Below are 17,561 nucleotides of genomic sequence, written 5' to 3'. Positions count from 1 at the left end.
TGAAGGGGCCAGTGAATGACACGTTTACTGGGCCCTTCCCCACTCACCATCCGGACAGTTCCCCCGCAGCAGCCAGCGGGAGGGGAAAACCTGGCATCGCTGCACGGGGGCCAGGGAGGCACACAGGGGCCCAGGGTAGCAGGACAGGAAGGCGGTGGCGGCGGCATGTAGAGGAACCGACGCCCTCCATTCCCCTTTTGCAGCTGCTGAATGTCTGCGGGGTGGAGAGAAGGAGAAGGCGGCATTCAGTGGCTGCATGGATGGGATTGGTTCCTCTACATGCCACCGCTGCCCCCCTATCCAGGCGTACAGGGGGGCAGCACTGGCCCCCCAGGGCATGGGGGCGGGTCGCAATGGTGACCCCGGCACGTTTGCCCCTGCTTTGAAGAAAAAATGCTGCAATATTGGGGCGCGCGTTGTAACTGATTCTCTACATATCATGAGCTGTAACTAGAATCCTTTCCAGCAAGAGACAGCCCCAATATCTGGCAAGAGACAGCCCCATTATCCGGCAAGAGACATCCCCCATATCCAGCAAGAGACACTTCCCAATATCCGGAAGGAGACATCCCCCATATCCAACAAGAGACAGCCCCAATATCCATCAGGACACCGCCTCCATATTCATCAGGAGACCGCCTCCATATCCATCAAGAGACCGTCTCAGTATCCATCAAGAGACCGCCTCTGTATCCAGCAAGAGACAGCCCCTGTGTCCAGCAAGAGACAGCCCCTGTGTCCAGCAAGAGACAGCCCCCATATCCATCAAGAGACAGCCCCCGTATCCATCAAGAGACAGCCCCCATATCCGGCAAGAGACAGCCCCCATATCCAGCAAGAGACATCCCCCATATCCATCCAGAGACAGCCTCCATATCCATCAGAAGAATGCCTCCAAATCCATCAAGAGACCGCCTCCGTATCCATCAAGAGACCGCCTCCGTATCCATCAAGAGACCGCCTCCGTATCCATCAAGAGACAGCCCCCATATCCAGCAAGAGACAGCCCCCATATCCATCCAGAGACAGCCCCCATATCCATCCAGAGACAGCCCCCATATCCATCCAGAGATAGCCCCCATATCCATCAAGAGACAGCCCAGTATCCAGCAAGAGACAGCCCCCATATCCAGCAAGAGACAGCCCCGTATCCATCAAGAAACAGCCACCGTATCCATCAAGAGACAGCCCCCATATCCAGCAAGAGACAGCCCCCATATCCATCCAGAGACAGCCCCCATATCCATCCAGAGACAGCCCCCATATCCATCCAGAGACAGCCCCCATATCCATCAAGAGACAGCCCAGTATCCAGCAAGAGACAGCCCCCATATCCAGCAAGAGACAGCCCAGTATCCAGCAAGAGATAGCCCCCATATCCAGCAAGAGACAGCCCCCATTACCGTGTCTTTTGGTGGAGTACTGTCAAGTTTCCGCCTGTATAATGCTCATGTGCACCGTGTGATTAGGGTGTGCCCAGGCACCCCTGACACACCCCGTGCACATGCCTACATATTTAGAGGTGGGGTCTGGGTGGAACCAAGCAGGTGTGATTTTGGTAAACCCACCTGGAAAGGGGGCAGATGAAATGCAGACGGGGGGGTCCGGGGTCTGGGACCTTCATGTTAATAAGTTTGGTGACTCGCGGGCCATTCATCCCGATTCTCAGGCCCATCGCGTCCCAGTTTGGGAGCCGCCCCTCGCCCCGCCTCATCCTATCAGGACTTGGACGTCTATCTATACAATTTTTATATCACCTTTTCTCTATTTTCCAGAACTGCAGCTCTCACGTAAGGAGGGCGGTGGTGACGTGCTTCTCCGCCGGCTGCTGCGGTCGTCACGGTAACCGGCCGGTGCGTTACTGCAAACGCTGCCACTCCTACCACCATAACCAAGAGGCGGGCGGAGCTTCTTCCTCGGAGGCGCACCTGTTCCAGACGTCCCCGCCTCCGATTAACACCAGAGAGTGCGGCGCGGAGGAGCTGGTGTGTGCGGTGGAAGCCGTGATAAGGTATTCTTATAGATTGCAAGCTCTGAAGTCCAACACAAAAACCATTACAGGCCAAGAACACGATCCAGGACCCCCCCCCCCCCCCGTGTATATTCAATGGCCCAGATTCAGTAACATTTGCCCCTTTTTTACTGAGGCGCAGCGCACCGTTTTGCCGCTACGCCTCCGTAAATTTCCTGCGCTACATGTGATTCAGGGAGCAGTAGCTCCGTAAATTGCGTGTGCGCTCTTTAAAATTGCCCGGCGTAAGGGCGCGTAATGTAAATGATCCCGTAGGGGGCGGGAATCATTTAAATTAGGCGCGTTCCCGCGCCGAGCGTAGAGCGCATGCTCCGTCGGGAAACTTTCCCGACGTGCATTGCGGTAAATGACGTCGCAAGGACGTCATTTGCTTCAAAGTGAAAGTGAATGTTGTCCAGCGCCATTCACGATTCACTTACGCAAACTACGTAAAATGTAAACCTCGCAAAGCGGGAACGACAGGTATCCTATAGCATTGGCTGCGCCTGCTTTTAGCATGTGCAGCCTTACGCGAAACCCGACGTACGCAAACGACGTAAATTGCGTACGCAGGGCTCACGTAACGTTGTGAATCGGCGTTAGTATGCAATTTGCATACTATACGCTGACCACAACGGGAACGCCCCCTAGCGGCCTGCGTAAGAATGCAGCCTAAGATATGAGGGCATAAGAGCCTTATACCGCGCATATCTTAGGCTGCAGTCGGCGTAACGAGCTCTCTGAATCAGGAGAAGTCGTTACGCCTGCGCAAGTAAGCAATTGCGCTGCGTAACTATGGTTACGCAGACGCAATTGCTCTCTGAATCTGGGCCACTCTCTCCATCTCTATTGGGTATTTGGAATCCTTTTGGCGCTAGCGTTAGTAAATAGGAAAGTAAAACCTCGGATTGCGAGGACAATTCGTTCCAGGAACATGCTTGTAATCCAAAGCGCTTGTATATCAAAGCATTTTTTTTACAGAGTATAAAAGGAAGAGAGGCTCCGCCTCTAAGTGTAGCAATAAGTTGCTAAATGTTGTCCCTTCATTAACCACTTAACCCCCGGACCATTTGGGTGGTCAAGGACCGGGCCCCTTTTTGCGATTCGGCGCTGCGTCGCTTTAACTGACAATTGCGCGGTTGTGCGACGTGGCTCCCAAACAAAATTGGCGTTCTTTTTTCCCCACAAATAGAGCTTTCTTTTGGTGGTATTTGATCACCTCTGCGGTTTTTATTTGTTGCGCTATAAACAAAAATAGAGCGACAATTTAAAAAAAAAAAAAATTCAATATTTTTTACTTTTTTTTTATAATAAATATCCCCCAAAAATATATAACATTTATTTTTTTTCCCTTAGTTTAGGCCGATACGTATTCTTCTACCTATTTTTGGTATAAAAAAATCGCAATAAGCGTTTATCGATTGGTTTGCGTAAAAGTTATAGCGTTTACAAAATAGGGGATAGATTTATGGCATTTCTATTAATTTTTTTTTTTTTTTAGTAGTAATGGCGGCGATAAGCGATTTTTATCGTGACTGCGACATTATGGCGGACACATCGGACACTATTGACGCTATTTTGGGACCATTGTCATTTATACAGCGATCAGTGCTATAAAAATCCACTGATTACTGTGTAAATGACACTGATTCCGAGCATGCGTGGAATTTTGTGTGTCGTAATTGGCTAGACATGTGCAATTCATTTAGTTTCTAATTCATTTTTTTAACCAATTTTGAGAAATTGGTTAATTCCAAATTTTAGAATTTCCGATTTTCGGATTTTTGGAAATTCGGATTTGCGCAAACCAATCAATAAACGCGATTTTTCTTTTTTACTGAAAATATGTACAAGAATACGTATCGGCCTAAACCGAGGAAAATTATTTTATTTTTTTTGGGGGATATTTATTATAGCAAAAAGTAAAAAATATTGTTTTTTTTTTTAAAAATTGTCGCTCTATTTTTGTTTATAGCGCAAAAAATAAAAATCGCAGAGGTGATCAAATACCACCAAAAGAAAGCTCTATTTGTGGGGAAAAAAGAACGCCAATTTTGTTTTGGGAGCCACGCCGCACGACCGCGCAATTGTCAGTTAAAGCGACACAGTGCTGAATCGCAAAAAGTGGCCCGGTCATTGGGCAGCCAAATGGTCCGGGGCTGAAGTGGTTAAACGTGTAGCTGGTCCTGTATAGTCACATGACTGCCCTGGGGGGGGGGGGGGGGGAAAGCTGATTGGACTATCATAGCTACTCCTTCCACCCAGAGCCGCTCATCTCGGGTTATCTTTTCAGTTTGCTGAAGGAGGCGGAGTATCACGCGGAGCAGCGGGAGTACGAGATGAACCGGCGCAGGCAGATGGGCCTCGCCTCCTCTCATCATTCATTGGACAACACCGACTTCGATAACAAAGACGATGATAAACACGACCAGCGCCTGCTCAGCCAGTTCGGGATCTGGTTCCTGGTGAGGGGGCGTAACCGTGTGTGTGTGTATAGTGCCCAATAGCCAAAGCATTAAAGTCAATCTGAACCCCAATGGAAGAGATTTGCAGTTTATAATAAAATATTTCCAAGAATGACCCAAAAGAGATTAAGGGGACCGGATGTTTTACATGAAATCCGGGGACAGATTTTTAGCACCCCGAGTCCCTTCCACTAGTACAGTAATACTACAACTTGTTTCCTACACTGACCTACCTGATCCCTACACTGATCCCTACACTGACCTACCTGATCCCTACACTGATCCCTACACTGACCTACCTGATCCCTACACTGATCCCTACACTGACCTACCTGATCCCTACACTGATCCCTACACTGACCTACCTGATCCCTACACTGACCACTACACTGACCTACCTGATCCCTACACTGACCACTACACTAAACCTACCTGATCCCTACACTGACCACTATACTGACCTACCTGATCCCTACACTGACCACTACACTAAACCTACCTGATCCCTACACTGACCACTATACTGACCTACCTGATTCCTACACTGACCTACCTGATCCCTACACCGACCTACCTGATCCCTACACTGACCTACCTGATCCCTACACTGACCACTAAACTGACCTACCTGATCCCTACACTGACCTACCTGATCCCTACACTGACCTACCTGATTCCTGCACAACTTGATACCAGGGGAAGTCTGGACTCCCTATCCTAGATCACGCCTATGAACCATAACTTCAGGTTAGGACAATGGGATATCATTTATATGTTAGAGGCGGGGCTTCTCCAATAGGTGATCGGCCAGCAGGGGGCGCTCAGAGTTTAGCGAAGGCTGCAGAGTGTTTGGGGGCGTCTTCTACTGATTCCTGTAGTTTTATGTTCAGCAGAAGAATAACGAGTCCCACCAGAGAGAAGACGAGGTGCTCATGCTCATGGTTTGCTCTTTACGAAGCCTCCACCCCTCCAATCATCGCAGTAACCGTTCTTTGCTCTTTTTGTCATCCCGGTACCAGGTGAGCCTTTGCACGCCGAGCGAGAACACGCCCACCGAGAGCCTCGCCCGACTGGTCAGCATGGTGTTCCAGTGGTTCCATTCCACGGCTTACATGATGGACGACGAGGTCGGCAGCCTTGTGGAGAAGCTCAAGCCTCAGTTTGTCACCAAGTGGCTGAAGACGGTGTGCGACATTCGCTTCGACGTCATGGTGATGTGCCTGCTGCCCAAACCCATGGAGTTCGCCAGGGTAGGTCCTGAGCCCGGTGGTGAGCGGCGTTCTGTGCCCACGGCTGGCCCTCGCCCACGGCTGACCCTCGCCCACGGCTGACCCTCGCCTGACCCTCGCCCACGGCTGACCCTCGCCCACGGCTGACCCTCGCCCACGTCCAAACCTCGCCCACGGCTGACCCTCGCCCACGGCTGACCCTCGCCCACGCCCGACCCTCGCCCGACCCTCGCCCACGGCTGACCCTCGCCTGACCCTCGCTCAAGGCTGACCCTCGCCCACGGCTGACCCTCGCCCACGGCCGGCCCACGCTCGACCCTCGCCCACGGCCGACCCTCGCCCACGGGTGACCCTCGCCCACGGCTGACCCTCGCCCACGGCCGACCCTCGCCCACGGCCGACCCTCGCCCACGGCTGACCCTTGCCCACGGCTGACCCTCGCCCACGGCTGACCCTCGCCCACCATGTTATTGACATATTTACCTTTTATACATTTTTATACCAATGCTTTTATTTATATAAAGTGGCGGTCAGAGAAATCCGAGTTTCATGAAGACGGTTTGCCTTCAGACTTTCTCTTTTTAATTGAAGCTTTGATTAGAACAGGGGAGAGAACGCCACTATTTGGGTCTATTTAGCTTAAGCTACTGAGCTCTGTATACATGAGCTTTTTACGTAAACCTGATAAAGATAGGCTGGAATTCTTGTAAAAAATCAGCCTAGAGCTCAACCACCCAAATGAATTATTCCAGTGCCATCGTTTATATTTACCCGATTAAAAAATCCAATTTTCTTAAAAAAATTATTTGGTCCCAGCTATGATAAAAAACGAATATATACTGAGGGACCAAATGTCTGTGAACACCATGGCCAATAATATGGAGTTGCCCCTCTACCCCCATGACCATTAATTAGACGTTGTCCTCCTCCTACCCCCATGGCCATTAATATGGAGTTGTCCTCCTCCCCCCATGGCCATCAATATGGAGTTGTCCCTCCACCCCCATGGCCATCAATATGGAGTTGTCCTCCTCCCCCCATGGCCATTAAAATGGAGTTGTCCTCCTTCCCCCATGGCCATTAATATGGAGTTGTCCTCCTCCCCCCATGGCCATCAATATGGAGTTGTCCCTCCACCCCCATGGCCATCAATATGGAGTTGTCCTCCTACCCCCATGGCCATTAAAATGGAGTTGTCCTCCTCCTACCCCCATGGAAAATAATATGGAGTTGTCCTCCTACCCCCCATGGCCATTAATATGGAGTTGTCCTCTTACCCCCATGGCCATTAATATGGAGTTGTCCTCCTACCCCCATGGCCATTAATATAGAGTTGTCCTCCTCCCCCCATGCCCATTAATATGGTGTTGTCCTCCTACCCCCATGGCCATTAATATGGAGTTGTCCTCCTACCCCCATGCCCATTAATATGGTGTTGTCCTCCTACCCCCATGGCCATCAATATGGAGTTGTCCTCCTTCCCCCATGGCCATTAATATGGAGTTGTCCTCCTACCCCCATGGCCATCAATATGGAGTTGTCCTCCTCCTACCCCCCTGGAAAATAATATGGAGTTGTCCTCCTACCCCCATGGAAAATAATATGGAGTTGTCCTGCTACCCCCATGGCCATTAATATGGAGTTGTCCTCTTACCCCCATGGCCATTAATATGGAGTTGTCCTCTTACCCCCATGGCCATTAATATGGAGTTGTCCTCCTCCTACCCCCATGACCATTAATATGGAGTTGTCCTCCTCCTACCCCCATGGCCATTAATATGGAGTTGTCGTCCTACCCCCATGGCCATCAATATGGAGTTGTCCTCCTACCCCCATGGCCATTAATATGGAGTTGTCCTCCTACCCCCATGGCCATTAATATGGAGTTGTCCTCCTACCCCCATGGACATGAATATGGAGTTGTCCTCCTTCCCCCATGGCCATCAATATGGAGTTGTCCTCCTACCCCCATGGCCATCAATATGGAGTTGTCCTCCTACCCCCATGGCCATTAATATGGAGTTGTCCTCCTACCCCCATGGCCATTAATATGGAGTTGTCCTCCTACCCCCATGGCCATTAATATGGAGTTGTCCTCCTCCTACCCCCATGGCCATCAATATGGAGTTGTCCTCCTACCCCCATGGCCATTAATATGGAGTTGTCCTCCTACCCCCATGGCCATTAATATGGAGTTGTCCTCCTTCCCCCATGGCCATTAATATTGGCTACTCTTCATAAACATCCCCAACTCTTCTGTGAAAACTTTTCACCAGATTTCGGGTGTGTCTGTGGGAATCTGTACCCAGGTCAGCTACTGATGTTGGATGAGAAGACCCGGCTCGCCATCAGTATTCCAGTTCATCCCAAAGGTGTTTAGTAGGGTTGAGGTCATTTCTCTGTGCAGGACAAACAAACCAAGCGGGATTCTCATGGCACTAAAACACAGAGATCTGGAGGTGGCCATAAGTTGGGCCTAGACCTGAATGCAGGTCCTCCCATGGTGATTCTCACTGGATGGTGCCATGGTGGTTCTCACTGGATGGTGCCTCTATCATGGTACGTTCATCCCTTTCTCTGCTTCATAGTGAAGGAAAGTGCCAAGCCCGCTTACACAGAGACGTTTCAGAAAAACAAGCTGTGGGGCTCCCAAGCTGGAAGATCTCCTGATCGCCCCCCTAGGTGCTCTGAAAATGTGAGCGTGGCCTTTGGTTGTCCAGCTGTTTGTAGACAACCTCCCTCTATCACAGTGGTTCTCAAGCTTCAAGTGCCGTGACCCCTTGATAACATTTTCCAAGTTGTGGGGGCCCCTAACAGTAAAATTATTTTTGTAGCGTGTGTTGTCAGCACCCAAAGCAAGACAAGTAATTTGCGCCCCTAACCCGCAGACATTTAGTGCTTTCTGCCCCCCAGCCATGCCATGAACTGAATGGGCACCTGTAAAGAGGCTGAGTGGGCAGCCGCTGGCTCCAGGAACAGCCCAGCTGGGTGGCCACAGGCTGCAGGGGTAGCCTTGCTGGGTGGCCGCAAATAGGCTTGGAGAGCGGTGCAGGCTTCAGGAACAGCCCAGGATATGGTGACCCCTGGCAAATCTTTATTCGACCCCCAAGGGGGTCCCGACCCCCAGGTTGAGAACCACTGCTCTATCAGAAGAGCTCACCGCAGAGCTTCTATGTTGTGGGTCAGAGGCACCACTAGAGGGCAGGCTTGCTCCTTCAAAAATCACAATCTACTGAAAATATTTTCTGGGTCGTCTATTTTTTCTCTGAGATTTGGGAGTTCTGTAAGTCTGAGGTGTATGGCGGAGATTCAAGGAAGTGACATGTTTATGGCCACAAAGCCTAAAGAGTACCGTTCACATCAATTCTATTAGATCATTTGCAATGACATGTTCTGGTTGGCCAGTTTGATGCGGAGGAACTTGAGTGTCCTGCACAGAGCCCTGACCCCCAACCCTACGGAACGCCTTTGGGATGAATTGGAATGCTGATGGTGCGCCAGGTCTTCTCATCCAACATCAGTAGCTGACCTCACAAATGGGCCAAATTCTCAAAGATGCTCTTCAGGATCTTGTGGGAAGCCTTCTGAGAAAAGCGGGGGATGTTACAACCACAAAGGGGGGGACTCTCTATTAATGGCCATGGTTTTGGAATGTCCAACAAGCTCGTATAGGTGAGATTAAATCGATAAATAATTGGCCAAATCCCATCATTTTGACCTCACATATCTGATCCCCGTCTGATCAGTCCTTCGATGTGGTGGCTCTATATTGGTTTTTAGGCTTTTCTCCTGCTGGTGAGTGAGAGGTGGCCTCCTAGTCCTTCATAGAAGTATTGTTTCTTCGGTATCGCTCCTCCAGGTCGGCGGATATTGGGACAAGTCTTGCAGCACGGCCACGCAGCTGAAGGAAGGTCTGAATAGAATTTTGTGCCTTATCCCTTATAACGTTATAAACCAGCCGGTCTGGGAGTGTATCATGCCGGAGTGGCTCGAGGCCATCAGAACCGAGGTGCCGGACCACCAGCTCAAGGAGTTCCGAGAGGTCCTCAGGTCAGTAGAACGCTGTAACAATGAAATGTACGTCTGTCAACCCCCAACCATAAACTTCTGTTATTGGAGGAGTTCCTTGTTGGGATTTCCATCCGCTGTACCAATATCCGATGTACCGATATCCGCTGTACCGATATCCGCTGTACCGATATCTGCTGTACCGATATCTGCTGTACCGATATCCGCTGTACCGATATCTGCTGTACCGATATCCGCTGTACCGATATCCGCTGTACCGATATCCGCTGTACCGATATCTGCTGTACCGATATCTGCTGTACCGATATCCGCTGTACCGATATCCGCTGTACCGATATCCGCTGTACCAATATCCGATGTACCGATATCTGCTGTACCGATATCCGCTGTACCGATATCCGCTGTACCGATATCCGCTGTACCGATATCCGCTGTACCGATATCTGCTGTACCGATATCCGCTGTACCGATATCCGCTGTACCGATATCCGCTGTACCGATATCCGCTGTACCGATATCCGCTGTACCGATATCTGCTGTACCGATATCTGCTGTACCGATATCCGCTGTACCGATATCCGCTGTACCGATATCCGCTGTACCGATACCCTTCTCTGCTTCATTCGCAGTAAAATGTTTGATATTGAGATGTGCCCGCTGCCCTTCTCCATGGAAGAGATGTTCGGGTTTATCAGCTGCCGATTCACCGGCTACCCATCCTCCGTCCAGGAACAAGCTTTACTCTGGCTACACGTGAGTGTCCTGTATACGTTCCTTATTTCTCCACCGTAGTACAGAGGAACCTCGGATAACGAGTAACGCGGTTAACGAGCGTTTTGAAAGACGAGCAGCTTTTTAAAAAAAAATCTGACTCCCCTGGCCACATGCGGTATTGCATGCCATTGAAGTCAATGCGGAACAAATTATTTTTGTTTTCTATTGACTTCTATGTGTGAACATCTTCTTTATGTTCCTGTCATTGTCCTTCTTTATTGTTAATAATAATAAAAATATAAGTATTTAATGCTTTACTAAAACAGTGGAACCTCGGTTTACGAGTAACGCGGTTTACGAGCGTTTTGAAAGAGGAGCAACTTTAAAAAAAAAAAATCCTGACTCGGTTTGCGAGGGTCATCTCGCAAAACTATTAGGATTCAAGCCAATGGGGTGTGCAGTGCCGCATTTGGCCAGAGGTGCAGGGGGCACTGGAGCCGTTCGGTGAGGTGCGGAAATACTCAGAAATACTCTGTTCCCGAGTTTAGCCGAGCTGTCTCTGAGTATTTCTGAGTATTTCCGAGTCTCTCCGGCGCCTCTGGCCAAATGCGGTATTTCATGCAATAGAAGCCAATGCGGAACAAATTATCTTTGTTTCCATTGACTTCTATGGGGAAACTCGCTTTGATATGCGAGTGCTTTGGATTACAAGCGTTCTCCTGGAACGGGTTATCCTCGTAATCCGAGGTTCCACTGTAATTAACTACTTCCCATCCGGCCTATTGTAATAATACGGCAGAGTGAGTGCTCTGTTATCCTGGGGGGATGTTATATGTGGCCCAATATGTTGTTCCAAGTGTTTTTTTGTTTTTTTTGGCCAATCACAGCGATCACATGTCAGCTGTAAACAATGGCTGTCATTCATCACATAATGTTGTGATCTCTGTGATTGGTTACAGTGATCACATGGTACATGGCCGATGACAACGGACCTGTACCATGTGATAGCTTTGACAATGACTGTCATTCATTGCATACTATTGCGATCTCTGTGATTTGGTCACAGTGATCACATGGTACAGGGCCAATGACAACGGACCTGTACCATGTGATAGCTTTGACCAATCACAGCTATCACAATAGTACACACAGAGCCACGAACTTGGGAGCGCACCTGCTTTGGTTCCCCCCAGGGCAAGCTGCTTGTTCTGGGGGCACTCAGCGGGAGGGAGGGGCCAGGAGCGCTGGCAGGGGACCTGAGAAGAGGAGGATCCAGGCTACTCTGTGCAAAACCATTTAAAAAACTTTTTTTTTCAAATGTTTGTTGGAAAATCTTCTAGTGTATGGCCAGCTTGAGTCGCCCTGGCCAGCATGAGTCTCCTTGGCCAGCTTGAGTCTCCTTGGCCAGCTTGAGTCTCCTTGGCCAGCTTGAGTCTCCTTGGCCAGCTTGAGTCTCCTTGGGGAGCTTGAGTCTCATAAGCCAGCTTGGGTCTCCTTGGCCAGCTTGGGTCTCCTTGGCCAGCTTGGGTCTCCGTGGCCAGCTTGAGTCTCCTAAGCCAGCTTGGGTCTCCTTGGCCAGCTTGGGTCTCCTTGGCCAGCTTGGGTCTCCTTGGCCAGCTTGAGTCTCCTAAGCCAGCTTGGGTCTCCTAAGCCAGCTTGAGTCTCCTAAGCCAGCTTGAGTCTCCTTGGCCAGCTTGAGTCTCCTTGGCCAGCTTGGGTCTCCTTGGCCAGCATGAGTCTCCTTGGCCAGCTTGGGTCTCCTTGGCCAGCTTGGGTCTCCTTGGCCAGCTTGGGTCTCCTTGGCCAGCTTGGGTCTCCTTGGCCAGCTTGAGTCTCTTTGGCCAGCTTGGGTCTCCTTGGCCAGCATGAGTCTCCTTGGCGAGCTTGGGTCTCCTTGGGCTTTAGTGAGATGAAGGTTCCGAGATAACAGAAATGAATGTCTCTTCCGCGTGATGAGAGGTTGTGCTTGTCCCTTCTTCATTTCACAGGTTTTGTCAGAACTGGACATTGTGGTCCCTCTTCAGCTGTTGATCAGCATGTTCTCTGATGGGGTGAACTCGGTGAAGGAGCTGGCCAATCAGAGGAAAGTCCGAATCACCGACTTATCCGGGAACGTTCCTGGAAACCGGGTAAGAAAGACTTTCCTACCTCTGCTGATATGTGGCTTTCTCTAAGGACATCGATGTGACATTCTTTGCGATTCGGCACTGCGTGAGTTTAACAGACAATTGCGCGGTCGTGCGACGTGGCTCCCAGACAAAATTGGCGTCCTTTTTTCCCCACAAATAGAGATTTCTTTTGGTGGTATTTGATCACCTCTGCGGTTTTTATTTTTTGCGCTATAAACAAAAATAGAGCGACAATTTTGAAAAAAAAGCAATATTTTTAACTTTTTTCTATAATAAATATCCCCCAAAAATATTTTAAAACATTTTTTTTCCTCAGTTTAGGCCGATACGTATTCTTCTACATATTATTGGTAAAAAAAATCGCAATAAGCGTTTATCGATTGGTTTGCGCAAAATTTATAGCGTTCACAAAATAGGGGATTGTTTTATTGCATTTTTATTTTTTTATTTTTTTTTACTACTAATGGCGGCGATCAGCGATTTTTCTTTATCGTACATCACGGGACACAGAGCGGCATTCATTACTATATGGGTTATATGGAGTACCTTCAGGTGTAGACACTGGCAATCTCAAACAGGAAATGCCCCTCCCTATATAACCCCCTCCCATAGGAGGAGTACCTCAGTTTTTCCGCCAGTGTCTTAGGTGTTAGTCATGGTTTAGCTTGCCTCCACATCCTTGGGATTAGGTGAGCTAACCGGTTCTGTCCAAAAAAGCCTCAGCGCTAAAGTGGTCAGTAACCGGACCCCAAACCCTTGGGGTATAGCCCATAATGCTTTTCTTTTTAGAGAGCTGGACCCTGGGCCCAGAACTTAGAAACCTTTGGGTACCTAAAGTTTTCTGTTGCCAGGGTGCTATATGGGCCCAGGACAGTGGATCCTTCATAGGAACCCAGGGCCTGAAGGTCTAGACATCCCCACCGAGATGGGGGAAGATTGGGCCTCTTGCTTGGCAAAGTCCTGCGGCATGGAGCAGGTAAGTGAGGGGAAAAACTTGCGGAACTTGGTTCTTAGCAGGTTTTTTCTGGGGGGTCACAGGGGACATGCCTAAAGTTATGCACTGCATCTGGCAAACTAGTCACATATCATAAAGATAGGATGGCTCTATATGTATTATTCCCCATAAGATGTGACCTCCCTTGTAGTGTTGGAAAAGCATTGAGTGGGGCCTGTGATATAAAAGTATATGTGTGTGTCAGAGAGCTGTGCTTACCTGCAAGCCTCCAGGCGATGCTCCATTCAGTCTTCCTCCTCACGGCCTGCAAAGCAGGCAAAACGCCGACCTCCTCATGGTTCCAGGCTGCAGGCTGCAGTTTGCTGGAGCAGAGAGGTCCCTTCCTCCCAACCCCACCCCCCCCCTGTCGGGAGGGGCATTTCCTGTTTGAGATTGCTGGGGGGGAAGGGCGGGTCAGTGGCTTAAGGAAGGGGCGGCCCTTCCTTGTTTGTTCCATATAGCTCATTCAATACTTTGGAACTGAGGAGGAAAGACCAGAACGGCAAGCACGGGGCGCCGAGGACACACAGTGGCCAGAAAGAATATTGCAGTCTTCAGAAAGACTGTTTTCAAGCCTAGGAATAGGCTGTTTCTTTTCCATCTCATAGTTTTTCTTGCAATACTACTCAGGGGGACAGAATGTTTTTTCTTTCCTAGATTTGAAAAAAAAAAAAAAAAAAAAAAAAAAGATTTTTTTTTTGAAAGAAAAGAAAAAAAAAAAAAAAAAAAAAAGTGTCATCTAGGGGAGAGGAAGCATTTTTTATCCCCCAAACAGGTGTTTGGGCATTTAACTATTTATAAGTCCCAGGTACCAATAAGTAGCAGGTGTACCTCGGTATTGTACCATGGCATCAAAAAACAAGGGTACAAGAGGTGGGGATTCCCCCAGAGAGTCTGAGGTCTCGGACAATGCTATGCCGCTGCTTTCCCCACAGGGAGCCTTGGGGCCATCGGGATCTGGGGCTGGAGCTGACGCGGGTCAGTCCAACCCTAAGATGGTCACGGAGGAGGTATTACTCACCTCTTTAAAAGAGATGCAGAAAAGCATGGGTAAAATGATAGCCGCAGCTATGCGGGGCAGTAAGCGGAATAGATCTCCGTCGCCCGAGCGCGGACCCTCAGAAGAGGAGGTCCTTTCCTCAGGGGAATTGGACGACCTCTTGGACAAGGACCAAGTAGGTTCAGGGATCGAAGATCCGGATACAGAGGAGTCTGGGGCAGTCTCCCTGAGGGAGAGCTGGTGGATTCAAGGATTGTCGGACTTGGTCCATAGGGCATTCAACTTGCCAGTACCAGATCTCCAGGTATCGACGGTTTCAGCTTTGGGCTCACTGAGGGCGCCTCAAAGCAATGCTGTGTTTCCGATCCATCCTCTATTAGAGGGAGTTTTGTTCCAAGATTGGAACAAGCCAGATAAGATCTTCTTACCACCTAAGAAGTTCTCTGTCCTATATCCTATGGAAGAAAAATTTTCCAAAAGATGGGCTACTCCTGCAGTGGACGCAGCCATCTCATGTGTTAACAAATCGTTAACATGCCCTGTAGAAAACATACAGGTGTTCAAGGATCCAGTTGATAAGCGCTTGGAAGCACTACTTAAGAACTCCTTCACTACTGCAGGGGCAGTAGTACAGCCAGCTGTGGCTGCGATTGGGGTCGCTCAAGCATTATCGGATCAATTTAAGCAGATGCTTAAACTTATTCCTGCCCAGCAGGCAGAAGAATTTTCGGATGTCCCTAAGGCCATATGTTTTACGGTAGACGCAATCAAGGATTCTATCCAGCAAGCGTCACGTTTATCGTTATCCCTTATCCATATGAGAAGACTCTTATGGTTAAAAAGCTGGGAGGCTGAGCCCCCATGCAAGAAGCTCCTGGTAGGGTTCCCCTTCCATGGAGGACGACTCTTCGGAGAAGACCTAGATAAATACATTCAGACCATTTCAAACGGCAAGAGTACTCTCTTGCCAACTAAGAAGAAGGTTCAGGGGCCTGCGTTTAAACGACAGTATTCCCCTGGGCAGGGGCCCTCTAATGCCAAGCAGTATCGACGGCCTCCTGCAAAAGCAAACTTCGGCTTCAACAGCAAATCACAAGGACAGGCTGTTAGAGGCAAAAGGCAGTGGTTTCGCAAACCAGCAAAACCAGCCCCCAAGCCAACCTTATGAAGGGGCGCCCCCACCCACGAAGGTGGGGGGAAGGCTGCGACTCTTTTCAGAGATTTGGGAAGCCAGCATTCCCGACGAGTGGGTACGGTCTTCCGTGGCCACAGGCTACAAATTAGATTTCCTAAGGTTTCCTCCTCCTCATTTCCAGGAGTCGAGGATTCCAAACGATCCGCCTCGGATTCCGGCCAGTCCTGGAACAGGGGCTGGGTTTCTACTCCAACCTATTCATCATCCCCAATGGAGATGTCAGGCCAATTTTGGACCTAAAGATGGTAAATGCATATCTAAAGATCCGCTCATTTCGGATGGAATCCGTGCGGTCAGCAGCTGCCACACTCCAGAAGGACGACTTCATGGCGTCCATAGACATAAAGGATGCCTACCTTCATGTTCCAATTTATCAGCCACATCAAAGATATCTACGCTTCATGGTGGCTTCGCGTCACTTCCAATTCGTGGCGCTTCCCTTCGGGTTGGCTACGGCCCCCCGGGTGTTCACGAAGGTCCTAGCTCCGATCCTAGCCAAGCTAAGGATCCAAGGGGTCACGATCCTAGCATACCTGGACGACCTCCTAGTCATAGACCACTCGTCTCCCGGCTTGGAGCGAGCAGTGGCCCTCACGGTCCAATACCTCGAGAGGTTCGGCTGGGTCCTAAATCGAGAAAAGTCAGCTTTCCAGCCCACAAGGCAGTTGGAATATCTCGGCATGAGATTAGACACAGAACAACAAGGAGTGTTCCTACCTCTGAGGAAGGTAAAAGCCATCAAGGAATTAATCCTACTGGTTCTAAGCAAGAAAGAACCGACTATTCGCCTATGTATGAGGTTACTAGGCAAGATGGTGGCCACGTTCGAGGCGGTACCATACGCCCAGAGCCACACTCGCATCCTACAGGCAGCCATCCTGTCAGCATGGAGCAGAAGGCCACAGGCCTTGGATATCCCGTTGCCGCTCTTATCAAGAGTCCGACAAAGTCTGTGTTGGTGGTTAGACCCTCAGAATCTACTGAAGGGGAAGTCTTTCAGCCCAGTGGCTTGGAAGATAGTGACCACAGACGCCAGCCTGACGGGCTGGGGAGCAATTTTGGATGGTTGCACTCGCCAAGGTACTTGGGCAAAGCCAGAGAAGCAGTTGCCCATCAACATCTTGGAGCTCAGAGCTGCTCGACTAGCCCTCAGGGCTTGGACGTCAAAATTGCAGGGGTTCCCGGTGAGAATTCAATCAGACAATGCCACGGCCGTGGCATACATAAATCACCAAGGGGGAACCAGGAGTCAAGCCGCTCAGAGAGAGGTGAGCTTGATTCTCCTATGGGCAGAGGCGCATGTGCCCTGCATATCGGCAATATTCATTCCAGGAGTGGACAACTTTCAGGCGGACTTCTTAAGCCGCCAGACTCTATGGCCGGGGGAATGGTCTCTGCATCCACAAGTCTTTCAAGCACTCTGCCAAAGATGGGGAGTGCCGGACGTGGATATCATGGCATCGAGACTCAACAAGAAACTAGACAGGTTCATATCCCGCTCAAGGGATCCGATGGCCTGCGGAACCGATGCGTTGGTTTGCCCTTGGCATCAGTTCAAACTTCTTTATGCGTTTCCCCCGCTCCAGTTACTACCCCGCCTGCTGCGCAGGATCAGGGTGGAGCACATACCAGTCATCCTGGTAGCTCCAGCATGGCCCAGAAGGGCATGGTACTCACTCATCCTAAAGATGGTAGTGGGAGACCCTTGGACTCTTCCTCTACGGCCAGACCTGCTATCGCAAGGTCCGATCCTCCACCCTGCCTTACGGCATCTAAATTTGACGGCCTGGAAGCT

General features: G+C 49.9%; 1 protein-coding gene across 3 annotated transcripts in view; it reads left to right on the top strand.

Annotated features, from left to right (window-relative positions):
• The window catches only part of UNC79 (unc-79 homolog, NALCN channel complex subunit), a 218,786-nt gene that overhangs the window by 56,713 nt on the left and 144,512 nt on the right, over positions 1–17,561 (top strand). For all 3 annotated transcript variants that reach the window (XM_040333248.1, XM_040333247.1, XM_040333246.1), the window contains 6 exons: positions 1,776–2,011; positions 4,305–4,476; positions 5,496–5,726; positions 9,565–9,755; positions 10,364–10,487; positions 12,437–12,577. In XM_040333248.1, the coding sequence (XP_040189182.1) occupies positions 1,776–2,011; positions 4,305–4,476; positions 5,496–5,726; positions 9,565–9,755; positions 10,364–10,487; positions 12,437–12,577 (1,095 nt within the window). The remainder of the gene's footprint in view (positions 1–1,775; positions 2,012–4,304; positions 4,477–5,495; positions 5,727–9,564; positions 9,756–10,363; positions 10,488–12,436; positions 12,578–17,561) is intronic.

This window comes from Rana temporaria, chromosome 13, assembly GCF_905171775.1.
Source record: "Rana temporaria chromosome 13, aRanTem1.1, whole genome shotgun sequence".
NCBI lineage: Eukaryota > Metazoa > Chordata > Amphibia > Anura > Ranidae > Rana > Rana temporaria.
The sequence above is the reverse complement of the archived record's forward strand: the minus strand, read 5'-3'. Positions and strand labels throughout refer to the sequence as shown.